Here is a 27,370-nt window from a genome sequence, read left to right as displayed (position 1 = left end):
GCAATGCTGATGGCATCTATTTCGCACCCTCTTCAATTATTTCACAGCCTCTCTTTGTCTTCACAAAGACCCAGGATGAATGCAAGGATTTGTTCTTTCAGACTGGTTCTGTTTATGTTGATGTCTGCAGATCCACACTCTTAAGACACACTCAGGAACAGATTTGGCAAGAACACAAAAAACAATCCATGTCTAGTTAAAAGTAAGTCTCATTGATAACAATGGTGCTCTTCAAGCCCAGGGGCTAAATGTGGCCTTCTGATCTTCCCTATCTGGCCCTTAGGACTCCCCCAGGACACACCCCTCAATGACCCTGCTGGTTGGAATATGTCTTTGAATTCTGATAGCATTTCTTGCTTACCTAAATTGAGGATGGAGAGGTAAGTTTGTTTGGAAACTGGCTTTTGTGTGGCTGAAAAGTAGCCCACTATAGAAGGGGGCGGGGTTTACATTAATTGCTCCACCCATTTTGTCTCTGGCCCCTCCCATCACTGGCAGGCAGTGCCTTGGAAGAGGGCCCACAAATGAATGTGATCCTTGGGCAGAAAAAGGTTTTCAGGTTACAGACACTTCAGGTTACAGACTCCGCTAACCCAGAAATATTACCTCGGGTTAAGAACTTTGCTTCAGGATGAGAACAGAAATCGTGCTCCGGCGGCGCAGCAGTAGCAGGAGGCCCCATTAGTTAAAGTGGTGCTTCAGGTTAAGAACAGTTTCAGGTTAAGAACGGACCTCTGGAACGAATTAAGTACTTAACCCGAGGTACCACTGTATAGGATTGCTGTTTAGGTTTGTTTTATTTTTTTGCTGAAGCCCAAGCTATTTCAGAGGTATTGTTTTGCTCTGCTTTCTGTTTTCAGTATAACTGAATAATTTTAGGTGACTCAGACTCATGGAGATGCGGAAGAAAATCATTTCACTGAGCGATTCATATTGCTCTGTATCCTGTTTCGTAATGCTGTCTGACTTCATCATGATAACCTGTGTGTACTATATACAGCCGGCATCCCCACCGCACAGACACCCTCCTGCGTGCTCACCAACACCCCTTGCCCCTCTTTCTTTATTGATTTACTGTATTTAGTTTTAGGTTTGGCTATGTGGGCTGCTTGTTTGTATAGGGGTGCTTTTTGTATTTTATTTTCTTTGGGGAGCATATAGCTGTTTTTCTGGTGTGGTGGAATAATTGTGAGCATCACTAGTTTTTCTTCAGTAAAATGGACACTTATCAGCGCCCAAGACAGATTTCCAAATGTGTCCCCATAAATTCAAAAAGTTTGAGGATCCCCAGTACATAGTATTGTAGTGGAGACATGTGACACCATATGTGTGTTTTTATTTACTTATTAAAAAACAGTCAATCATATGCATGCCATTAATAAGAGATTGGGCAACAGCTCTTAAAGCATTTATTAGAGTTATTTCATGGCACTACCAGCTTCATCTGAAATATGGAAATTATGAAATACAGTATAGACTGGCTGTAACCACACCAATTTAAAATATTAATAGTGATAAGCATGATATCATCCTCAAGTCTCAGCCCTTCCTGACTGCCTGAAATAGAAAGATTCAGCCTGAGTTTCTTCACCACCTCCTTTTTGAAAAAAAGAGGGACAATAGCTGTGAATTATATTTGCATTTGCATTTTAAAAGTTAAGAACCAGAAAACATCCACATTTTTCACACACGCTAATTCTTGAGTTTGAAAGAGAGTGAACCCCTCTGCCTTAAATTATTGGGGTGGAAGTGGAGACATATTGCTGACAAATCATTGCAGTGAAAAAATGACTGGATTTCACGACGTTTTCCTATGAACAACCCTGCCGTTTTTAACCCTGAAACACGTGCGCCTCCGACAAAGGAAATACAAGTTGGCATTGTCCTTCTTATGCTACAGCCCTATATTGCAAGGATGAGAAACCTCTCCCCACCCCACACCCCGATCCTGATGGGACTCCATCAGGTCCAGCCCGTATGGCCAATAGTCAGAAGATTTGTAAGATAGTCTACAATACATGGAAGGTGGGATGCCCTGAGAGCTATCAGCACCCACAAACTACAGTTCCCAATATTCTTTGCGGGAACTAAGCGGCATAATACAGTACTCCTTTGGATCTATCATGGGGGCCTTAGTCAGTCTCCCCGCGCGCCCCTTGGTGGGAGATGGAGACGCGTCCCTTGACTACATTTCCCAGGGTGCCTTTCGAGCTCTCGTCAGTGGCCCGTGGAGAGGCGGAAGCTGGACGGGTTTCCGGTGCCTCTCTTCCCCCCCCCTCCGCCCAGCTCGTTCTCCTCCCGAGTCCGCGGCCGTTGAGGAGAGCGAGAGGTGCCGCCCGCCTCTCCCGTCCTGTCGTCGTCGCCGCCGCCGCTATGGGCTGTACGCTGAGCGCCGAGGACAAGGCGGCGGCCGAGCGGAGCCGCATGATAGACCGCAACCTGCGCGAAGACGGCGAGAAGGCGTCCAAGGAGGTGAAGCTGCTTCTTCTCGGTAAGGAAGCGGGCGAGGAGGGTGCGGCCGGGGCCTGCTCCGCCGGCGGCCCCGGGGTGGGGCGAGGGGCAGGGACGGGGCAGCCGGGCCCCGTGAGGAGAGGCCGAGGTGGCAATTCTCTCTTAACCGGGCGCTCCCCGTTGGTGGCCCGGGCTGGCCCTCCCGTGGCTCCCGGGCACGTCCCGCAGCTTACTCGCGAGCAAGAGGGAGCGAGGCGGCCCAGCCCAAGAGCTCCTCTTGGTCCAGCTGCCGCTTTCTGACCCAAAAGCCTTTCGTATGTTTTAATTTTTTAAGGCCCTATGTAGTAAAAGTAAAAGTTCTGCAGGCTTAAGGCCAGAATCCCAGGAAGTCAGTCGCGACTAAACTTCGTGGGAGAAGATCCTAGGCCTTCCCCAATTATTATTTTTTAAATAGGAACCTTCCGATCAGGTTTAAGGAACTTTGGAGGATGATGGTTTTGAATAGTTGTGCAGTCCCCCCCCCCCCCCGCTCACCCACTTGCAGTAGACCTTGAGGAAGGAGAACGGTCTACCTTTCACATCACACAAAAAAACTCCTTGCTATTTGTTCCGTGTGTTGATAAGGGTTTGTTCTGCATTTGTGTTTTAAAGATCCCTTTTCAGACCCTCCTCCAGGTTTTTACATTTGCAGAAGTACCTCTCTCAAAAAATGAAATGAGAGAGAAACAGATTCCTAGAACTAGTATGTAGGCAGCATCTGATGCCAAGTGCCTGCCTGCTCCTTTTGCTGCTTCTCTAGAAGCTTGGAGGAAGAAGCCCCTGATACCTTGGACAGCTTGCCCCTTTGCCATGAATGTGAGAAAGAGGGTTAGCCTCAAGCTGTTTGTCTTGTAGGTATAGGGGACAGTGGAATGGTTTCTCTCTAGCAAAGAACACAAGTATTACCTGTCTTCTGTTAGTGGCATCTGGCAAGTGTACTTGGTGTTCCTGGTCTTTTTCTAGACCCTCCCCCCCCCCTTTCAGCCAGAACTTTTCTCCTGAACTTTTTTTTTTCTGGCGGTGCATCTGAAGACCTATGTTAGATAACAAGTGGCAGAAGTTGAAATTGCATTGCCTTTTCAATTGTCAGTTTTAAGTCACTGAGGCCAGATGTCATTCACTTCAGTTCTTTATTTCATTAAATTAATGAATGTGGCCATTCATTTATTTAATTTCAGGCTTTTAAAATAAAGCAACCAAGAAAAAGTAACAAATGACCCAGTTCTTAAAGTACAAAATTTTAGATTTTCAAAAACCTAAAATAGAAATCACAGCAGGTGTGATAAACAAGAAATTAAAAATAAGCATTTTATAACTACAGGTAGCTTCCAAACAAAGTTTTTGAAAACTTGGTGATGAAGTTCCTTATCAGTGTTTTCTAAAGAAACAATGCTCATAGGATCAGATAGTGAATGACTGGAGGACAACAAAGCAGAAAGCAGAGGATAAGTTTTCTTAATTGAGAGGATATAAACCTGTTGGGGGGTGTTGACCTAGGAGTAGGTGTTCAGCTTAAAAACAACCATGATGTCCGGGATAAACAGCCATGTTTACAGATAATGGCAGATGATATGGTATAGTAGAGTACAATCCTAACCAATCCATGAAGAGTTTCTAAATAGTTTGTTGGTTGGACAACTATGCTTTATTTATTACAACATTTTATTGTGTGTTCTATTGTCTTTGTTCTTTAAAAATGTTATTGTTTAATGCACTTTTATAGTTTAAGGTCCTGGTTGTACTGACAGTGTTGCATTAATTTTAAAAAAATCATTTATTCGACTCCAAAGTCATGCATGTTGGGGTGGGTCGGTGGGAGAAATCCTTAATTAGACTGAGGTGGGAAGAGGTATTGGCCTCATTTGCAAATAACACTAATTTAGCTTAGCACAAACTTAAGGGCTCCTGGAAAGGAGATTGTAGCTGCTTTGCTCCTCCCCTGTCATTTTCCTGCTGTGCTGTAATGGATTACAGCATATAGTTTATACGTAGATAGCTAAACAAGAAGCCTAGGTTCAGATGGCATGCTAAGTAAACCATGGCTTAGCTTAGTGCAGCAACAAAATGGCAAGGGAGGAGTTTGGCTTAGCATTGCATGTGAATCAGGCCATTGTGATCAAAGCCCACCAGAAGTCAATTGCAGTGGCAATGAAAATGCAAAATTCTGCATTAGGAAAGGTATTTTTAAAAAATCAGCTACAACTGCAGTTAATGCTGTGCACTGTTGTAACCCATCCCATTTCAAAAAGGAAGCTTTAGAACTGGCAAAAACTAGAAAAGGACAATTTAAATTATCACAGTTATGAAATCTTTCCCACGAACACTGGTTTAATGAGAAAGATGGGGGCACAATAAAATTATTCAAAAACTACTAAAACAGGGATCAGAAATTTGTGCCCTTACAGATGTTGTTGGAGTACAACTCCCTTCAGCCCCAGCTAGCATGGTCAACAGTCCAACATCTTCTGGAGGACCACAGGTTGTCCATGCCTCCATTTAAGTTAGAAGAACTATGTCACATGGCCATGTCAGCATGTAGTGTTAAGCCATTAATTTAATGGTTTAGTAAACTATCCTGTGCCCAGCTGCATGCAGACCAGCCACTCCTGCTTTGCTCTGCCCCTTTTTCTAGTGGAGAAAGAAACCACGACGCATCCGGTTTAGCATTATGCTGAGCCTCTGCTCATGGATTGCTTCATCCCAACAAACTATGATTAGGAAGTCAGCATGATGAACACACACATAACTGAAATACTATGAATATTATGAGGCCTGAACCTGTATTTTCAATTGGGAGAATCATGATTTAAAACCCCCTTTGGGGGGCAATTTTATTACCATTGTGCCTTAGAAGAATTATCAACCTTTCTTTTTCTGCATTCGTTTTTTCTTTCCTTTTTGGCAGCATGGAATTTGGCAGCACACTTTCCCAAAGTTTAGTTACAACAATCTTCATCCCAAGTTTTCTTGTTTATGCTTGTTTGTCTGATAGATCAGTGGTATACCATTCTACTCAAACATGAACTTTTCTGAGTTCAATAGGGCTTATTCACAGGTAGGTTTGTATAGAATTGCAGGCTAAAGAATGTAAGTTCACAAACTGGTTCATAGGACCCAAAATGCTTTCATGTTTTTATGCTGTACAGGGCTTGCATGTAACTGTGCATGGAAACAGTATTTTAAAAAAAATGCTGAAGGGAAAGGTGTGACTGCCTTGCAATGTATTCAGAAGAAAAGATAGAATTCCTAGTATCTGTAATAGAGGTTTACGCTAAACCACTTTGTTTATGGAGCACTCCTGCATTGATTGTGTTGAATGACTTCATAAATGGCTTTGATTCAATACTATTTTAAAACTAAAATTCCATTTGACAGCATGGCATAGTCTTAATTTGAAGGAGCTAGTCTTGATCAATCTACTTATAGGTTTATTACTGAACTTGGTGGGGTAAGTGTGCATGCACATGTGTGCAAATTCATTTCCTTGTATTACCAAAACAATACAACCAACGGTTCATGGGTACATTAATTAGTGTCGGTCCACAGATGGTTTATGATTTGCAGAATACTCATTTTGTTTAATAAACATGATGGATTTAAAAGGGATATAAACAAATTCATGGCTGCTAGCCATGATGGCTATAAGATGCTTCCAGGATCAGAGGCTCCATGTCTTTGAATACCAGTTGCTAAGAAAAACGATCAAGTGTTCTGTATAGATGGTGCTATTGCCATGAAGGATATAGTAAAGCCTGCAGTGAAGGAATGATGAGCAAGGTAATTAGTTCACTTCACTTGACTGTGTGTTTATAACCACTGAAAATTCACATGCAAAAAGGAAATGTTTTTAGTTGCTGTTTTTAAGAAATCAGTGAACATAAAATGACTGGTGTTTACATAATGAAATATTCCTCGTATTCCTCAGTTAGTCATATAGGACTGATACACACATATAATACTAAGCCATTGGCCATTAAACCATGGTTTTAACATTGCGTGTGAACCCTGCCCAGCAGCTTAACTATGGTTTGTTAACTGCCAGCAAGTCACACTATGAAGCCATGATTTGTTGACATGTTCTAACTTCAGCTTTGCATTGCATTCTAACCAAGCACCCTTCCTTTAGTGTGGTTTGTTTGGCAAGTGTCTGAGGTGGGGTGGTCAAAGGCATGAGACAAGAGCAGCTGGAAAACAAACCAAACTTTGGAGAAACAAGTCGTGGTTTCTTTGTCTGTGGGACAACTTGTGGTTAACCCATGGTTTGTCAAGCCATGACTTTGATGTAGGCCAAGCCTTCATTAATTTCATACATTTCTGGATAATAGTAAAGATTTCTTTTTCTGTATCATTTCAATATCCTAACAGTTTTGCACCCAGTCATGTAGGCTTCTTTGAGAAAGGCCCTCTTGCATCATCTTCATCCTGATTTATTACACTATGCAATACTGTAACATTCACCAGCCTCCAGTTCAAAATGATACTGTATTCTTTTAGGAAGGTTTTTTCTTTATGTTGCTGTTCACAATGCCTGATACCTGTTGTATTTGTGTGTTGGTGGTCTTCAAACAGAGCTCCTCAGATGGAGTAGTAAAGTGTTCTGTACGTCCTTGGTGAGATTTACTTTTTTGTGCCGGGGCGGTATTCTGGAGGCAGTTACGTAAACTGTTGAATTGTGTGATCATAATTTCTCCTTCTTTCTCTCTGGTCATACAAAGGTCACTTACTTTTCCACAAACAATGCTCTAGTCTGTCTCACAATAAGCACAATTAGACAAGTACAAAATTCACTTTCAACCGAAGTGTGAAGAAATTATTTGGCGTTTTACCAACAGTCAGCTACTAATAGATGTCTTTCAAGCTTCTGAAATACATAATACTTAGTTGAGGAGGCAGCATTGTAGACACATTTTCAGTCCTTTGGCATTTGATCCTTAGTAACAGACCAGTTACTAAGGATAACTGCAAAAGATTTCAAGGATAAAGGGAATCTATACAACTGAGAGAATGCTGCTATTACCCCTCCTTTATCCTCCCCACATCTCTCTGCTCCAAACAACACTTCTATTGTTCCATTATTGTTTTGCCTCTAGGAAAAACACTTTAATGAAGGGCCACTCCATTTAGCTGACGTATAGCTCTTGCGTGATTTTCCTATTGCCGTAAAAAGCTAAATTTACAGAAGTTGCATTCATCTGTCTACTCAAATAATGTATATTATTTGTCTGGTTCAGTTCACAAACCAGTTGAACCACAGAACAGTAAATAGGTTCTGTCTCCCTTCACTTCAGTGGGAATAATTGTACATAAATGGAATAATTCTGTGAATTTTCAGGCTGCTTCACATTTTATAAAATTAATGAATATACAGTGGGGAGCCCTGTGACATGTGAGGAATGGATGGCATTTTTGACTGCAGGCACACACCATTGAGAGCTAGGGGGCATTTGTACCTGATTTTTTTTTTGTGCCATGGCATAATTCCCACAATCTACACAAATGATAAAAAAGTGTGCATATTATAGTCATTGTGCGTACAAGTAGTATACTCAAAATGTACCTGCTAATTTTGTGCTATGGCCTTGAGTAGTAATATTATCTTTCACTGCAACTAAGCTTTCTTAAAAGAAGGGGAACCTAGCTAGGTAAAGCCTCTGTCTAATGTAGCAACATGAACCTCATCTAATTACTATTTCTATTAACTAAAGCTTTTTCCTCTTTAGAACAAGTTGACTGTTTGTAATTTTATTTCTTCTGTTTTGAGTTGGAACTTAAGGAAAAATGCCAGAACCACTCATGATGAAGCCACCTTGCATAATAAAACCCCAACTGCTGTATCTTCTCTGCAAAGTCACTTCCGAAGGAGTGACTGCAGTGAAGAAGCAGCTGCGGGGGTGGGGGGGGGAGTCCTTAAACTTTCCACTTTCTACTGGCTTTCTCTTGCAAAGCCCTACTCTCTGTCCTCCCCTGCCTGGGTCCCTGATCCATGTTTGCATCTTTTAGTCTTTTAAAATACCTAAACCTAAAATATCTAAACTTTGCATGTTTAGTCTTTTAAAATACCGTATCTAAACCAGTTGTGGGAAAGCTTTGACTCTCTGTATGTTGCTGAACTATAATCCCATCAGTCCCACCAATCATGGTCAGTGGCCAGGGATGATGGGAGTTGTAGTTCAACAACATCTGGCTGGCTAAGGGTCTCACAAACCTAATCTAAACAAAGCACTTTTGTTCAGTTTGGGTGTCAGTGTATCTTTGGGATCCAATGCCATCTTGTTAAGTCATGAGTAGAATATATTTGCTTGCTTTGACAATAGAAGGCCGCGTTTTAAAAATAAGAAACTAATGTGAAATGCACTACTGAAGCTATTGTAGTTTTTTCTGTACACTTCATGCTACCCAGCTCACCAGTAATTGTGGTCTTAAGACCTGGATCCTGAAAATTTGGACACTATGCTTACAGTATCCTTCCCTACTATTCCGTTCTGACTTCATTTGGCAGCACAACCCCAGTGTAAAGAAAATCCTGTTCTTGTAGCAGAACTTAAAAGCAGCTTGGTATGTGATCTGCCACCTGAAAGGGAGTTAATATTTTAAACAGTATATTATTTCCACATGATTAGGAGTGGCTCAGAGGCATAGCAATTGAGAGTTGGCTCTAAGAAGCAAAAGCAGCTGCTGATGAAATACATGCAAGCTTCTCTTCCCATCCCGAGACTTTTATTTGGTTTGCGCAATACACTTTAGAGACAACCTTCTCGTCTTTGGGGAAAAGTAATTGCTAGGGTTATAGCCAAGGGATTTTGAAGTATGTAAACAAGTAGCAACATTCAATTTATAAACACATAAGAAGCTGCCTTATACTAAGCCAGACTATTGAGCTATCCTACTCAGTATTCTCCACCGCGTATGGAAGCAGTTCTCTAGGATTTCTGATAAGGGTCCCTCCTCCAGTCCTACCTGGAGATGTAGAATTTAATTTAGGACCTTCTGCATGTGAAGCAGTTGCTCTGCCAATGATTTATGACCCTTCTTTGAAATCTTGGGGAATTCGTGTTTCATAGTTCAGTACAGTGGTGCCTCGCAAGACGAAATTAATCCGTTCCGCGAGTCTCTTCGTCTTGCGGTTTTTTCGTCTTGCGAAGCACGGCTATTAGCGGCTTAGCGGCTATTAACGGCTTAGCGGCGTTAAGAAAAAGGAAACAAACTCGCAAGAACTCGCAAGACGTTTCGTCTTGCGAAGCAAGCCCATAGGGAAATTCGTCTTGCGGAACGACTCAAAAAATGGAAAACCCTTTCGTCTAGCGAGTTTTTTGTCTTGCGAGGCATTCGTCTTGCGGGGCACCACTGTACTAACCATGCAAAAATTAGGTAATTAATTTAGAAACTCAAAACTTCAGTATATGCTGCTGCGGGCTTTGGGCATACATCTGTGTTGTCACATGTACACACAAAAGGAAGTGTGTGCTTAAGTGTTTTATACACATAATTATTTGGACTTTATGTTTCTGACAGTCTTTGAGAGATCAGTAGTGTTTTGCTGCAAGAAGTATGAGAAACATTTATAAGTAGGTGATGGGTAATCCTGTATACATATGTAGGTATCCCAGTTATTTGTATAAAGAATGCAGATGTTCATTTTGTAAATCCTGACTTCCAATGAGGCTTAAACTGCCAAAGATCACTTGCAGCTGTTGCTAAGAGGCATGGGAATTAAATTGTATGTAGTGTACTGGTGCATGGATGCTTCTGGAACAGACGGTAGTTGATATAGAAAAATAGTTAAATTTTGAACTCACTCACCAAGATTCTGCTTTCTCAATTTCCACATCAAATTAAAACAGGTTTGCTTATTTTTGTTTTATAGGTGCTGGAGAATCTGGTAAAAGCACCATTGTGAAACAGATGAAGTAAGTAAAGCGGCATATCTTTTAGACTGGTAGCTAATCCAATTATACTGCAGACATTGCCTGCACATGGAGGATCTTCGCAGGGTTTGAAAGAGCTCTGCCATGAAGGCAGTGTGAGGGGACATCTGGGGACTTGAAAGTTTGTATGCTGCTCCTTTTCTTGTCACATTGTGCTGTTTGTGCAGATGTCTTATTGGGCATGGGGCTGTGAGATTACAAAGCTATTGAGTCCTGCCATGATCCTCTCTTTGTGCTTTGCCCATGGTGCTAGTGAAGTATGCTAATGTGCTATTGCACAAGTAGATCATACTTCTGCTTGGACAAGGGAGTGGGGTTCCCCAAACTTTTTGCTGGTTCATCCTTCCTGCTGCAGGCCCTGCTCCACATCCCACCTCATTCCGGAGGATTTCCCAATCCCAGGGAACAGTTTTTGAGAGGACAGAGGGACTGCAGGGGAAACAAGAGGCAAGAAAGCCCCATTATCTTGGTAGTAGTTAAACTACAACCCAATATGTTTAGGTATATGTAAGGAATAACATTTTATTTGTTACTGTTTTGTCCTGCCCTTTCTCAATGAGGGGATGTATGGTTCTCTTCCCCCTTTCTCGTCATTATAACCACTCTGTGAGGTGGGTTAGTCTGACTGACAGTGACTGGCTCAGTACTTACTTAGCCTAATGGCTGAATGGGAATTTTCTCACTCTGGGCAAAGCACCAACTGGTTAGTATTTCTTTCTTTTTCAGAATCATTCATGAGGATGGCTATTCAGAGGAAGAATGCAGACAGTATAAAGTGGTTGTCTACAGCAATACTATCCAATCCATCATTGCAATAATAAGAGCAATGGGAAGACTAAAGATAGACTTTGGTGAAGTTGCCAGAGCTGTAAGTGTATTGTATTGATTTAACATTACTACTGATTTAGTAGTAATGATAATAAAGTGCTTGTCTATTAAACTGGTGGTGGAAATACCACTGCCATCTTGTGTTTATGTGTATACATTTGATCAAAAAATGTGAGGAGTTGGTAAACTGTGTTCTTGTTGTTTTGATGTTATTGTAATGTTGCCAGTAGATGTGAACCTGACAGTGCACTAAGATCTTTGAGGGCTTTCTCTGGACTCCTCTGCTTTCAGATGATTGGGTGGTGGGTGGTAACTGGGAAGCAGGTCTTTTTATGTTTAGGAATGCTGTTGTGTAATTTGTCTTTTCAGCTCCAAGCATTGACTCCGCCCCCCTGCAAGCTCTTAATTAACTTTTAGATGCATTCTGTTCTAGTTCGAAATCTCTGTTAAAATGTGGATTTGTTTGCTCTCTGCTGTTTTATAGCTATTACAGTTTTTAATGGTTTTTATGTTACTAGTAGTTTTATGTAAGCTTCCCAGGACATGTAAACATTGAAGGGTAGGGTACAAATCCCTTAAATAAATAAGTGCTGTCAACCTCTGAGAATGTTCTTTTGTGATCTCTTAAACAGCTCAAGACATGTTAGACAAATTTGTAGCTTCTGCCACTGTGCTTTTTTAATTAATCTATCAGTACTGTTTTGTATAATTAAGTAGGAGAACACCTTGCTGAAACTGTCCATCTTCCTGTATATCAGTCATTTTCCCCATTTAAATTATTATTATTTCAATTTGTTAGTTGCTTTATCTTGCCCAAGGCAACCCAAAGCAGCTTACAACCAACCACATGTAGTGTGTGCTCCCAGTTACTCATTTTAGTCATGGCTTGAAGTTTCTTGCACCTAACGCCATAGATGATATAAGACTTGAGAAAGGTGAACATGATTTGATTGGACTATTTAGGAACTGGAGCTCTCCCATACTTGCATTAAAACTTTAATTATCCACGATTTAAAAAACTAGTTTGGTATGCAGTGTTGATGAGCATCTATTTCAAAAATTTCAACTTCCTTTCCCTAATTTGAAGCTACATTTCTTGTAGTTGCAGATATTTGTTTTGCTTAAATTGTTCTTTTTCCAGCTTAAGACAGTGCTCAGCTACTAATTTTGCAGCTATAAAACTTTTTAATTCATAAGCATAAGCTTTAATTATTTCTTTGGCTCTTGCCATTCTTATCACAATGTGTTTCATAGCTGAGTAGTACTATTTAAAGTAGTCCACAGAAGCTTATGCCATAGGGCAACATCCAGTTGTGTCTGTAGAACAGACTTCCACTCATGCAATGGGGCTTCCTCTTCTCCCTCTTGTAGTCTCCCATTACAGATCTGCTCTGGAGGGTTGTGGGGCACAGAGAGCTCCAGAGGGGAGGAAAAGGAGAGGAGGTCCAATTGTATGAGCAGGTCTGCTTGTGCAACAGTGGATATCTCCAATAATAAATAAGGTGTTCCAAACCTCTTTATCGGATGAGCTTGTTTCCCAACTGTCATATCAGACTGCAGTATACCTTCATTTTTGGTAGTTCTGATCAGCATAGCTGATTCTTTGAATTCTAGTTGTGATGCACATCAAATAATGGTTTGTGCAATTAGCAGTTGGCCGTTTAGAAGTAACATTTCAGAGAAGGAAACAGTCTGCTGCTGGTGGGTAGTAGGTAATCAACCATACCATTGCAAACTCTCATTGAAACACTTCCCCTAATGTTGGTTGTTAAGCATATGTTATTATACTGCACATGATAACAGCAGTGTTTAATTTGCCTTCTTCTGCAGGATGATGCCCGTCAGTTGTTTGTACTAGCTGGAAGTGCAGAGGAGGGAGTCATGACTCCTGAACTGGCAGGCGTGATTAAGCGGTTATGGAGAGATCCTGGGGTCCAAGCATGCTTCAGCAGATCAAGGGAATATCAGCTTAATGATTCTGCATCCTAGTAAGAAACTTTTTATAGATTTTAAGCACTTTCACAGATAAACACATGCTCTTTTAACCACCCACATAGGTGTTATACATGTTTTGTCAGAACTGTTGTTTATTTTTCAGAGTTCTGGCAAGAGCGATGAATACTCCCAAATAATTTCTGTGGTATTTCTCAAAAGACTTTGGGGAAACTTAATGTGAGGATGTTAAAATGCATTTCAGGAAAATTCCTTAAGCCTGACAAACTGGACAGTGAACAGTTAATGAAGGCTTGGCTTTGAAGATTCCATCGATTATGCTTAATTGATCAAAGCGAGTTCTGTGGGTCAAAGGAAAGGGCGGAGCCATCAGTCCCAACACCACTTACTTTTCTTGTCTATGGTATACTGGACGCTTGGCAACCTGACTTTAATGGCATTCTTGAGGTCTCCTTCTCTAAAACAGTGGTACTAATCTTTTTCATTGTGACAAAAATGTCATCTCCCCAATTCTCAGTGTTTATTTTGTCTTGTCTGAACTTGGGAAAGGACTGTAGCTTGGTGGTAGAGCATCTACTTTGTATGCGGAAAGTCCCAGGTTCAGTCCTGGGCATCTTCAGGTAGGACTGGGAAAGACTGTGGCCTGTCATTTGTTTAAACCTAGTCACTGAGGGCAATTGAGGAGTGGCAACAGTCCTTTTGGACACTGCATGAACCTATTATTTCTTTCCAGAAATGCATGAACCTATTATTTTATTTCAGAAGTGCTTAATATTCTCAGGGTTTTGCAACACTTCCTGGAGACTTTTTCTGCATTTACAGTGGACCCTCCATATATGAACTTAATTCGTTTTGGGGGTCCGTTCACACCCCAAAAATAACGTAAATAGAGGTGTGCTTCTGCACATGCGGCAAAACCCGAAAGTATACACTTCCAGGTTTGCCCGGGCCGTAACCCAAAGATTCCGTATCAAGGGGAATATGTAAATAGAGGTATGACTATTTAGCTTGAAGTCACAATAAAAGAAGCCATTTATACCCATAACAGCAGTATGAAGCTGGCTATGATTATAGGACACAAGTATCATTCTTGAATGGTTTTTCTTGGCATTGCTGTGCCCCTTTTTTTGTAGAACAATGGTTTTATTTGCATTTTCCAGTAATTTAAACCAAGATATTCTTAAGAACCTGTGGATTATCTATTTTGAGATAGATTTATATTTTTTTTACACCAATGTATGCAGCATATCATAGAACGAGGGCAATAAAATCACTAATTCCTTGCTGGTTGATAACTTGCCGAATCAAGTCTTTGTACTACCAGATAAGGTAGATCTAAACCAACTTTACTTCTTCAGAGCTTGCTGCTGAAACGTGACTATACTATATACAGATGACTAACCTGCATGGAAAGAGAGAATATCATCTGTTTAAATAATTCACTGCTTCTTGTTTTCAAATGAAGGTCTTAACTGTTTTCAGGACTTGAAGTAGCTCTTGTATTCTTTTGGCAGCATTTTACATTACAGCCAGTTGCTTGGAGTTTTCATTTAATCCACTCACATTTTGGTTTTAGTTTCAGGTTGCTTTTCCATTGCCTAATCTAAAAGCAGGACAACACGCTCTTCCTTCTAATGTGGGCAGAAAAGTGAGGTATAAATGAATGAAATAATAAATAAAGTTATAGTACTGTTTCACATAGCTGTAGTTTAAGTATAGCATAGAAGGTTGCAAGATCTTTGTTTCCCAGCAGAAGTATTTTTATTACAAGAAGCTGAGATCATAAACTTTGCCCTCCCTAGGTAATTTGTTAACATCAAACCCTAATCAGGAATCTGCTTCAGCAAAGGAATAGCATCTCAAGACAGTAATTATATTCTTTGAGTTACTTTTAAGTCATCTTACGGCTTTGTGAGACTTTATAGAACCAAATGAGACTGGGTTCTCCATTAAAAGTTTCAGCTGTAAAATACAGTTAGGTGGCAGTGCAGAATAAGGCTGCCCTCCCTTCTGCTGCAGGAGAAAACTAAGCTGGAGCCAGAGTACTATATAGTAACTAATGTGTTGTATATGGATGTGGATAACCCAGATTCAAACCTTGTTTAATTGATAAAGCTCATGGTACCCTTAGGGCAAGCTACTGTATTTCATCCTTGGTTCCAGCACATTGTGATTTTCAAGACAGTGTCTGTTGGTTCTTTACGCATATTTGGAAGTAAGTAAAGTCATAGATACTTGTAAAAAGAAACCATGGGGAATAGGAGCATTACCGAATAATACCTAATAATATAGTGCAAGCTTCCCTAACCAGCTGCCCTCCATACCTTTTGTACTACACCACTCATCACCCTGAGCCTGCACACTTTTTAGTGCAAAATAGCTGTAGGGCACCATGTGGGGGAAGACTGACAGAGGAAATCTCCTAAGATTTCAAGTACTGTATATAGTCATCACTACTTGCAACAACCCTTTTAATGTAGACCTGTTACTGAGTGGGGATCTGTGAGGTTGGGGGATAGTGGCTTGCCTGAAGTTAACCAGCAAGTTAGTGACTGAGCTAAGATTTTAATTGGCAACATAGACATAGTCTCATCACTCACTTTTCTTAACTGCTGCATTACACACAACTCCTTCCTACTGATCTCCATGAAGTTTCTCTCATCACAGCAACTCAGGCAATGATACATACCTCAAGCTTGCAATCCTACCAATCTATAGTGCATACTCTTCAATTTGTTTCTTGTATTTCTCCCCTTTGCCTGCCAGTATAGAGGTAACTATCAATTCTTTCTACATTGCATTTCCTACATGTATATCTTATAACTCTTTTTTAATGTTTCAAGTAAGCACCATTTATATAAATGTTCTTTATTGAATAACTTAAGCAAAAAGACAGGACCTTGCCTTAAGGAGTTTACATTCTCATCATCATATTAGGGACTACTTTGGCTCAAGCTATTATATTTACTGATTGTTGTAAAACTCAAGAATTTATAGTGTGAACATTGCTACTGTAATGATGTTTTGGAAAGCATTAAGCCTGTATCTTAAAACTACATTTTAAGGCAGCTCTTAATGTTGCTATCTCATAAAGAACCCAAAATATATCCATTGGCTCCAGTTTCAACTGAGGTTGCAAACTTAAGTAACTTGGTTAACATGGAATAAATTTCAAAAGTTAGATCCAGTAAAGCGAGTGCTTAACTGGCTTCGGGTAATCTACAGTCATGACAGTCATAACACCCTGGAAGAAGAAGAAGAAAAATAACATTGCAGAAGAATTTTTGATTTTTCTCTAGATGAGAATAAGGCATAGAAGAAGAATATAGGAGTCACTCACAAAAATTGTGTCTTAGTCCAAGAGAGTGGATAAAAATGTATTTATCTCCTTTCTCTGTCTCTCTTTCACCTTTAGCTACCTTAATGATTTGGACAGAATATCCCAGCAAAGTTACATTCCAACTCAGCAAGATGTTCTACGGACCAGAGTGAAAACGACAGGCATTGTAGAAACACACTTCACTTTCAAGGACTTGTATTTCAAGTGAGTTACATTGTGGATTGTAGGGTCCCACTTACATATTACTATCACTCCACTATTCTTTGGGTTGTGGTGTAAAATTTACGACTTTTCCATATGCTCATGTTGTGCAGGCTTAATTTCGCTTCGGCTTCGCACAGTGTAAAATCTCTGTCCTTCAATTCTATTCTTGCTGGAGGTTTTTGGTATCAGTTCACTTTTTTATTTTCATTGTTTTGTTCTTTTCAGCTGCTTTTATGTTGGGATCACAGACACAGGTACTGAACCCTTCCTTTACAGGAGCATATATACTAAAAAGGATACTGACTACTGTCTTACATTATTTGTTGAAAGCCCCACCATACCGATGTTCCAATTTGCCACGTGTTTATTTTCCCGTGTTGCAGTTGGAGCTGAAATTAACATGGCTTTGTGAAATGTGCATGGCTTTTTCAGCAAAACTGTGTAGAGAGAGTACTAACCAGTCAGTAGAACAGAACATTGGCCGGAAGCATGCACAGGTGTTTAAATGCTTGCCATTTATAGAGCTTGATGTAGGACAGGGGATGTGTATTTTCCCCTGGAATACATACGTAGTGATTTGAGACTTGCAACCCATGTACCTCAATGTAGCTTCCCACCATCTTTATTGCTCGCCTCTACAGGGATTGCCATATGCTCTTTAAATGCAGCCTTTAAAGTCCCTTGGCTCTGTTTTGACTATAACTTCCATCAAGTCCCATTTCTCTGTAAATTATAGTGCCATGCAGAATAAGTGGGACTAGTAGGAGCTCACATCCCTCATGCTGCAAGATGCCACCATGTTTTTTGGTAGGGTGGGGGCCTTGCTACAGAGGTCATGGAACTCAGAGAAATGTTAGATACTCTGAGGTTTAAAGGAGGAAAGTGTAAGGAGCCCTGCTCTATGAACACGTATCCACCTTAACAGAATGGGCCTGACCTAGGCAGTATCCCTTTAAGTATGAATTCTTCCCTTTTGCCTCCTATCCTTCATGCCAGCCATAAGGATGCGTTGAAACCCAATATTCCTCTACCTGCCACCGTGCTATTAGAGAAATGCTCATTTCTGATCATATGCTCCACCATAGCCTAGTTACAGTGCTTTATCTTGAGAGATGGTAATAATAATAATATTATTAATAATGTTTTAATAAAGAATTTTATATATGGCAAAATGAGTTACTACCTTTGCTTGGATTTCTGCTGACAAGGCTCACTTGCACATGTCTTTTAATTGCACTCCAGTTGGTTGGGATAATGTTTAAGAATATTTTTGTGTTTATTTTATAAATGCACAGCAAAAACAAAAAACAAACCCAAGGAAGTTAGGATTGGGTGAATGTCATGTTAAGTTTGGTTCTGGACATCAAATCACAGAATGGCCTTTGGAAAATTATCATTGATGAGCTTGTGTTCTGTATATGTAAAGTGGAAATAAAGAACCCCATATATAGAGAGGATGAATGAGAAAAACTCCGTAATATATATATGCTGTATTAGATGAGTGTGACATAACTAGTGGATCAAATCTGCTTCTCTGCACTCTGGTTAGGTAATTGGGCCTTGAACTTGGGCAGTTCAACACCTCCCTTCCCTTCTCTTAACGTTATCTCAAGTCTTTCCTCATATGTGGAACTGGACTATACCAGCAGTTGTTACTACAGTTTTTAAGTTTGTTTAAATTATTAACTTAAATTATTAAGTTTGTTTAAATTATTAAATAAATCATTTTTGGAGCTCCTTGGCTTCTCACCTTTCCAGTATATGAATTAGTTGCCCAAAATTGCTTTGGTATGTAGTACCCAAGATCAGATGTAATGATAATTAACAAAATGCTGTAAATCGTGGCACAGCTTGATAGCACGTTCTGCCTATTAAACTATCAGTTAAAGAAGGGTGTGAGTATTTTAAGACTTTTTCTAAAGCAGCATATCATTTTCTGTCTTGCCCTATTTACACCTTTGCCAGAGGGCCTAACCAAGTTGGGAGGCAGCCTTGTTGGCTGTATGAATGTAGGTCAGGGTAGCCAAGATAGTGCCCTCCAGCTGTTGGACTATAATCCTTGACCATTGCCCATACTGTTGGGCTGGTGAAAGTTGAAGTCCCAACAACATCTGGAGGCTGGCCACCTCAATGTAGGTAAGGCAGTAAAAGCTGTCAAGAGCACAGCCATAAGAACAAAGAAGACTCAGTAGGACTTCTGTATCCATTCCTGCAGTGGACTTTTTGTCTACTAAATAATCTCATTCACAAGCTGATAGGATGGGTGGAAGGCAGATTCTCTCTCTCTTTCTCTGTGTGTACCTAATTCTATCCTGCTAGATGCAGAACTTCAGTCACAGAAAGGGAGAGTTTAACCTATTCTTAAAGAATTCCTGATGCACTATGTGGACACAGCAGCGTGTATGTTGTTTAAGTAGGTTCCTCATTTAAGCTAGCCAGTCTTAATGTGTCTGATTGGTTTGTTGTGCCGTTCAGCTAAACATAAAATAAGACCATATTACCCTTTAGGGGAAATTTAACTAGAAACTAGCAACACCTTGCACTATGGTGTTATGGCTTGTAAATGTTTGCTGCTGGTTAGCTTTCCCACAGGAAACCATTTTGTAAGTGCATTGACCATTCTGCAACAGGAGGTTGCGTAATCAGCTGTTGTTGTTCAGCAGCCGACAAACAAAATGCTGTTCCCAAGCAGCAGAAGATGATAAACATCGTATGCTAGCATAACATTCAGGTTCTGTGTTGAGCAAGCTTACCCACCTGTGTGATATGTCAAGAGAGATGTCCTTATGTTTTTCTGTGGCATTTCCTCCTTTCTATGCCACCTTTCTCTCCAAAGGGAAATCATTGTGCTGAATATGGGGTAAATTGTTATAGTCTACTGTTGGAGAATATGAATTCACATTGCAAAAGTGAGATTTTGCTAAAAATTTTTGGTTCTTTCTCCAGCTGTTAGAGGCAGGATAGTTTTATACTTCAAGGTAAATATTGCCTTCCCCTTACAGAAGTAGGCAGGTCCCTCTTCCCAGTCCACTTGCCTTGAATACTTGATAAAATGCACATTGCTGCCATCATGATCCTGTTATTTCATGTGACTCTTAGATTTCCTGGATCAAATGTCCATTCAGTCTCTACCAAGAGATGCTAATCTTGTTCTTACAGCAGTCCAATGAAGTACTATGCTCAATAGACTTCACTGGAAATTATCTGGAGTTACGCATATTGTTCAAAGTGTATAAACAAATAATGTTTTCCCTGGACTGTTAACTACTTAAATATTTCTCAAGATTACTAAATTATACCATATGTTAGCAGTTTATCAGCCTCTGAAATAACATGTTTCTGCTAAAGCAGATTGATAACACTGCTGAATCCTACCCCATGTCAAAATCATTTCCTCTTATTTCCCAACTTGACTCCCACTCCTTAACCTGAAGTGGTAAGGAAACCATGATATGTGGTGACTACTGCTGACAATTTCACATGATCAAATTCTTAGGAGATCCAGAATTATCATAACTGAACATACTCTTATCTTCTTGGGCTTTGACTTTGAGAGCATGAGTTTGCCAGTAGAGGTAATACTAAGCGGAGGAGGAAGATACAGTGGTACCCCGCAAGACGAACGCCTCGCAAGACGGAAAACCCGCTAGACGAAAGGGTTTTCCGTTTTGGAGGCGCTTCGCAAAACGAATTTCCCTATGGGCTTGCTTCGCAAGACGAAAGCCCATAGGGAAATCTCCGGGACAGCGGGGAAGCGCAGCGCGTCTTCCCCGCTGTCCTCGGACCGCCGCCCGGCATCGGAACGAAGCTCCGATGCCGGGCGGCGGGGCGGGAACGCCTCCTCCCGCCGCCCGGCATCAGAACCAAGCTCCGATGCCGGGCGGCGGGGCGGGAACACCTCCTCCCGCCGCCCGGCATCGGAACCAAGCTCCGAAGCCGGGTGACGGGGCGGGAACGCCTCCTCCCGCCGCCCGGCATCGGAACGAAGCTCCGAAGCCGGGCGGCGGGGCGGGGACGCCTCCTCCCGCCGCCCGGCATCGGAACGAAGCTCCGAAGCCGGGCGGCGGGGCGGGGACGCCTTCTCCCGCCGCCCGGCATCGGAACGAAGCTCCGAAGCCGGGCGGCGGGGCGGGGACGCCTTCTCCCGCCGCCCGGCTTCGGATGGCTTTCCTGAAGACTTGGGGTGGGAGGAGGGTTTTCCTTCCCACCGCCAACATTCAGAATGCTGTTCTGAATGTTGGCGGTGGGGAGGAAAAACCCTCCTCCCACGCAAGCCCCGGGAACAGAGGGAAAGCGCTGCGCGCCTTCCCCTCTGTTCCCGTACCTGTCCTGAAGGCTTGCGGTGGGCAGAAAAGCCCTTCTCCGCACCGCCAGCCTGGCAAGCGGTTTCCCTAGGAGCGCATTAATTGATTTTCAATGCATTCCTATGGGAAACCGTGCTTCGCAAGACGAAAAACTCGCAAGAAGAAAAAACTTGCGGAACGAATTAATTTTGTCTTGCGAGGCACCACTGTAGTGTATTGTGTGGGAGCTCTGCATTCATGCAAGCAGGCTTGTTGTAGAGGTACTTGGCCTAGTAGTCTCAATGACTCATCTGGCTTTTAGTGATTATTAGAAACCCCCTTATCATAGTTTTTGCTAGGATCAGCATGTTTCAATTCTTCAGTAAAACAGTGTTAGAGCAGCATAGGTTATGCTAGTGGCAAAGGCTCATTCAGCTTTGTAACAACCCTATGGTGTGCTTTTGACAACACTATACACTGCACTGTAATTTATGGCATAATGTAGCATAATAATAAAAGCAATTTCTCTTTCTGCCAGGATGTTTGACGTTGGTGGCCAGCGTTCAGAACGTAAGAAATGGATCCACTGCTTTGAAGGCGTAACAGCAATTATATTCTGCGTAGCTCTCAGTGATTATGACCTTGTTCTTGCTGAGGACGAAGAAATGGTAGGTTGCCATAGAGTTAAATGTTGGTTACATGCTGCATTACGTAAACTGTGGTGGAAATTGACTTTAAGCTTTATGTAGTTTGTTTAGGACAACTTAATTTAAATGGCTTGTGTTTTGAAAATTACTAAGGCATAGAAGCAAACATTTCTTGTATGTCTCCTCAAATTTCCTGCAGTGAGCGCTGGCAGCAGCACTAATTGGCAGGCTGTGTTCAATAAAATCTTCTTTGCTCCCACCCCCCACCACTGAATCTGAAAACTACAGTAGTTCTTAGCTGTGAAGGAAATAAAGCATCTGGGTGAATTTTTGTGAAACTTTATGTAATTGTGATAACTGAAAAGTCTTTTTGTGACCCATTTTTGCCAAAGTTTAGGAATTCTGATACTTGCCCAAATGATTACTAGTACTTTCTTATCTGAGAATCAGCTTTGACTAAATCACATTATTTGCACTAGTAGCTTTGTTTTCATTAGTGATTATGCAAAGTTGCTGGGGTATTACCTTTTCAACGAGATGTTTTCCTCCTCCCAGAATCGTATGCATGAGAGTATGAAACTCTTTGACAGCATTTGTAACAACAAGTGGTTCACAGACACATCAATCATTCTTTTCCTAAACAAGAAAGATCTGTTTGAGGAAAAGATAAGGAGGAGTCCACTAACAATTTGCTACCCGGAATACCCAGGTAAGGTAAAAAAATAATGGGGGAAATAGGATGAAAACAGCTTGTTGCTTTTGGTTTAATGTGTATTTGTGACCTCAGTATATGTACATAATATTTTTCTTTGTCCCATCATCTATCCAACCTTTTAAAAAATATAGATCCCTGTCTGATAATGTTCCTGCTAGAGGAAAACAGATATGTTAGCATTAGCTTGGCTCTGTTTACTTATTGTCATGCTGGCTTGAATACTTCATGTTCTCTCTTAAAGCCCAAGGTTGAATTTTCTGATGGAAGGAGACACCTAGACATTTCCCCCCAAATTGAGTCCTTTCACTATGTGTGATATGAAAGTGGTGGTTTCTCTCAGCATTAAAATTAGATTTTTATAATCCTAGTTCTGAAACTGATGCCCTATCACCAACAATTTATTATGGCCTTCATTGTGAGTTCTGTTGCCCAAACTTTCAAAATTTGTAGCGCAGTGTAGTCTCCCCTCACTGCTTTGCCTATTTCCACAGAATTTCTTCCTATGAATAAGCAAGTCATGATAGTCCCAACAGCTGCAAATTACTGCTTCATGACTGTTTGCTGTTTTCCTCATAGAGGGGTCCTAAAATTGTATCTTGGCTTTGTAGCCAACTATTATGCTTCTGTTACCACATGGTTCTGCCTCTAGCTGTAATGATGAAGTCTAGACCAATCAGAAATGATCAGACTGTGTGAGATATATGGATAGGCCTTTTAGTCAAACACTCTTAAAAGATGAATCATGCTTCTTACAGGGAATAAATAAGCAGTCAAAACCCAAGCCACAGCTTTAGGTGCTAAGTACTGTCATTCATGACACCTGTTTACGTTCTCTTTCAATTGAAACTGGTAGTTCTTAAGCCTCTTGGGTTTTATAAAGTATTAGAGCTTTTTAATTTTAAAAAATCATTACTTTAAAAACAAAAAGAGGGGGGAGCGAATAGCTAGTTTAAAAACGAGTGTAAAATAATTTATTACAAAAACCAAGAAAGAAATAGGTTTTCAAGAACAATGAGAGTCCTGTGGCACCCAAGTACCACATTTTTTTAAAGCGTTTTCATAAACACAGTTTTAAAACATGGATAGAAGGGTCTCATACCTCAGTTGCAGAGTGTATATTTTGCATGCATGAGGTCTGAGGACCAGTCCCTGGCATTTGTAGCTAAAGAGATACCTGATAGCCAAACTTAGCTGAAGGAAAGCTGTTACCAGACAAAAGAAATGGTATTGGATTAGATAAATTAGATAGTCTGCTCACTATAAGCGGCTTCATATATTCATACATTGGAGGCTGCAATCTTGTACTCAATCTGTTTCAATTTAGTACTTCGCTAATGGCACCCAGTGACTGCAGCACTATTTGCACTAAAAAAGCAAAGAAGTAAATGGTAAAGATTTCTGATCACAAAAGATTTGCATATGCCCTGTTTGGGGAAATGGAGCTGTGATTGTGTTTCTTTAAAATGAACTACTTATTTTGTGATTGCTTCATCTAAGAGGTGTAGACACAGTTTCCTAGGTCTAGATGCATTTCTTTAGCCTAAAATGATGGCAAAGTGTGATGACTGGAAACAGTTACCGTATTTTTCGCTCCATTGGACACAGTTTTTCCCCTCCAAAAATTGAGGGGAAATGTGTGTGCGTCCTATGGAGCGAACGCAGGCTTGTGCCATAGCCCCGTGCAACCCCTCCCGCAAGGAGAGGCTGCACGGGGCTATGGCTTCTTTAGCTCCACGCAGCCTCTCCCGGCAGGGAGGGATTGCGCGGGGCTAAAGAGGAAGCCAAAGCAGCCAGCGGGATCCATCCCGCTCGCTGCCTTGGCTTGTGCCATAGCCGCGCACAACCCCTCCGGCAGGAAGAGGCTGCACGGGGCTATGGTTTCTTTAGCTCCATGCAGCCTCTCCCGGCAGGGAGGGATTGCGTGGTGCTAAAGAGGAAGCCAAAGCAGCCAGCGCGATCCATCCCGCTCACTGCCTTGGCTTGTGCCATAGCCGCGCACAACCCCTCCGGCAGGGAGAGGTTGTGCGCAGCCTGTACGCTGCTCTTTGGGGCTGGGGGGGGGAAAAGATTTTTATTATTGATTTCCCCGTCTAAAAACTAGGTGCGCCCTATGGTCCGGTGCGCCCTGTGGTGCGAAAAATACGGTACTTTTCTTTTCAAAGACTTGTAAAGTCAATTGCAAGTCCTTAAAATGGTGTTAGTTAGTAGAAGTTGTCATTTTCCCCCTCCAGGTTCTAATACGTATGAAGAGGCAGCTGCATACATTCAGTGCCAGTTTGAAGACCTGAACCGAAGAAAAGACACCAAGGAAATTTACACCCATTTCACCTGTGCCACTGACACAAAGAATGTGCAATTTGTTTTTGATGCTGTTACAGATGTTATAATTAAAAACAACCTGAAAGAATGTGGACTCTACTAAAAAGAGAGCATAACAGTGAAATGTAAGTTTATGAACTTTGTAGTCTCTTCTGAGCTTTAGCATTGCATAAACAGCTGCCTGGCTATAACATGAACTTCACCTAATGAAATAAAATTATTTCCATTTCAGGATGTTGCGTTTTAAGAACTGGACTGTTTATTTGCTGCCTTGTGGGACAGCTGCAAGCATGAACAGGACCGGGGAATGAAAACAGCATGCAAAAATCCTTGCATTCTTTAGCACAATCTTCTGTACTAGGGACCTTTTTATTGATATGGGATGCGGAAGTTAAAATTCCAAAAATGGAACTACTGTTAAGTGTGATTTTTTTTAAAATCATCCAGGCATCATATGGATTGCATAGTCTCAAATGTGTACAGCTGTTACGAAGTTGAGATCCCAGACCTTCAATATGTAGCTTTCTTTCTTTAATAAGCCACAGCTGCTCTGTTTTTAAGGTTTTTCCATCAAAACTATATATTTACTAAATTTTATTTCCTTATTTGCAAACAGACTTGTTTTAAAAACAAACAAAAAACACTTAACTATGCACATGATTGTGACCAGATCACGCAGAAAGTATTCCTCTTAGCAGGAACCTTTTGTTTTTAAAACTTGGTATGGTCAGAACTTGATATACAGTAACTGCAACTACTTAAAAGGGCCTTAGGATTCTTATGGCTAAAGCAATGGCTTCTTCTAATGTATAATGTTATGAGTCTGCTACAAACACTGTAAGGTGCTCCCACCCCTGAAAGAGATTTCCTGTAGCAGGGTAACAAGTCTTGTCAGACTTAATGGCTGGGGGAGGGGGTTAGCCTGGTTTATGCTGATTACCAAATCACCGAGTGTGCTACTAATGTAGCAGATGGAAATCTTCTTACATGAAATGCCTGAATTGGCTTCTAGGTAGAAAGGTGAGTTGTAAAATTACAAACTGCAGGGGGTGGGGAGAGAGTGCTGCTACAAAGCTACTTAATCAACCACTTAATTGTTTGTGTGTGTGTTTGGTCTTAAACCAGTGGGGAGTTTTGTAGACAGTGCAATTTGTTCTGCATTTACCAAGGCCTTTTCTCATAGGAGATTTCCAAAATGTATCAACCGCATGCTTTTACTTTGTAAATGTGGTGCCAAGTTCCTGTTTGCCATTGTTTTTACTGTAGTGATGTTATTAACCCGAGTCAGTACATTTATTTGCTGGAACCATTACATTGAGACTCTTTTCCAATTTGTCATGTACAGTTTCAACCTGATGTAGTTATTGGCAATATTAAAATGGTGAGTTAAAAATCTTAATGTTCCTCACTTTATTGGAGCCATTTCTAGGGATCTTTGTCAGTCTCTCTTAATAGCACTTCCAGGTTCTGCAAATAAAGATTTTAGTTAGCTGGATTAGCTTTTTCGTAGTGCTGAACCTTCATATAAATAACTGAAACTTTCCTGTCTTGTTTCTTGAAGAATATGGTGTCAGGTATTTTCTGTGTGTTGACACAGATAAGGCTGAGAATTGTGGCAAGTTATTTCTACCATTAAGTCGTATCAGGAAGATACAGCAATAATTTTCTAAAGCATTTCTTTGACTGTTTGTTACCAAGAATGATGATTCTTAACAGGAAAGAGTGGTAAAATTCTCACTACATGGTAGAATATTGCAGATCACTAGCTTAATATGTTTCTCTGTGCACACACTATCATAAAATACTCTTGGTGAATTAGAGCTTAGCTTGCATCAACTCTATTCACTTTTCACAAAAGGGAAACAGAGTCGATGTCACTTGCCCAAGGCCATTCTGTGAGGGCCGATTTCATACATGCATATTTCACCTGCAGGGATGAATTGCAAACTAAATGCGTAAAACACTTCAACTGGAAAGAACTGCTTGAGATTGAATGTACCTCCTGACTTGAGGTTTGCTGTTTGCTAAATGTGCATGTGCAAGACATCCTTTGGTCTTTCACTCACTGGCCATGTCTGGATGTAATGCTAAGCCAGGGGTCTGCAACCTAAGGCCCATGGGCCACAAGCGGTCCATGGGGGTCGTTTAACCGGCCAATGGACCCCCGCTGCCCGCTCAGTCGGCTCCCATGCGCCGCGCTAAACCGGCGCAGAGCAGAGCGAGGACCGCCTTCTGCAACCAGTGGGAAGCTGAAGCTCCTGCAGCCAATGCGAAACTGCACACGCCTCCTCCACACCAGAAGGAGCACCGGAAATAGTGATTGTGCATGCATGTGCATGCACTCTGACCCACTGTGGTGTCTGTGGGACCGTGAACTGGCCCAAGCCACAAAAACTTTGCCGACCCCTGTGCTAAGCCACTAACTATGGTTAAACAAGTCATCTTGCGGGTGCGTTGTGTGCTATTCTACACACTTCACTTCTCCCAGGTTTAGGCACTAGCTACTTTGCGATTTGTTTCCCCTCTTGGCAAGGAGACAAATGAAGTGTGAACACTTTGCATTATTTCTGAAGGTGGCCATTGGGTATGTGAGTCTCTGTCTCAGGTGAAATTTGAATCCATGTCTTCCAGGCACAATATTAAACCACCTAAACATACGGTCCTTA

General features: G+C 41.3%; 1 protein-coding gene across 1 annotated transcript; it reads left to right on the top strand.

Moving 5' to 3' along the window:
* Positions 1–2,266: 2,266 nt before the first annotated feature.
* Positions 2,267–26,103, top strand: GNAI3 (G protein subunit alpha i3). Its single transcript, XM_028733871.2, has 9 exons — positions 2,267–2,491; positions 10,355–10,397; positions 11,142–11,283; positions 13,074–13,231; positions 16,612–16,740; positions 21,562–21,691; positions 22,226–22,379; positions 24,617–24,829; positions 24,937–26,103. Exons 1-8 carry the CDS (start codon positions 2,374–2,376, stop codon positions 24,805–24,807), a joined length of 1,065 nt encoding a protein of 354 aa, XP_028589704.1. The 5' UTR covers positions 2,267–2,373; the 3' UTR covers positions 24,808–24,829; positions 24,937–26,103.
* Positions 26,104–27,370: the final 1,267 nt, after the last annotated feature.

The sequence above is a fragment of the Podarcis muralis genome, chromosome 5 (assembly GCF_964188315.1).
Source record: "Podarcis muralis chromosome 5, rPodMur119.hap1.1, whole genome shotgun sequence".
NCBI classification, from domain to species: Eukaryota; Metazoa; Chordata; class Lepidosauria; order Squamata; family Lacertidae; genus Podarcis; species Podarcis muralis.
Note: the sequence above shows the minus strand (reverse complement) of the source record. Positions and strands in the feature narration are given on the sequence as shown.

Coding starts and splice junctions, on each gene's coding strand:
- GNAI3 (XM_028733871.2), top strand. CDS start 2,374: ATGGGCTGTACGCTGAGCGCCGAGGACAAGGCGGCGGCCGAGCGGAGC. Junction 2,492..10,354: donor GGTGAAGCTGCTTCTTCTCG/GTAAGGAAGCGG, acceptor TTTGTTTTATAG/GTGCTGGAGAATCTGGTAAA. Junction 11,284..13,073: donor TTGGTGAAGTTGCCAGAGCT/GTAAGTGTATTG, acceptor CTTCTTCTGCAG/GATGATGCCCGTCAGTTGTT.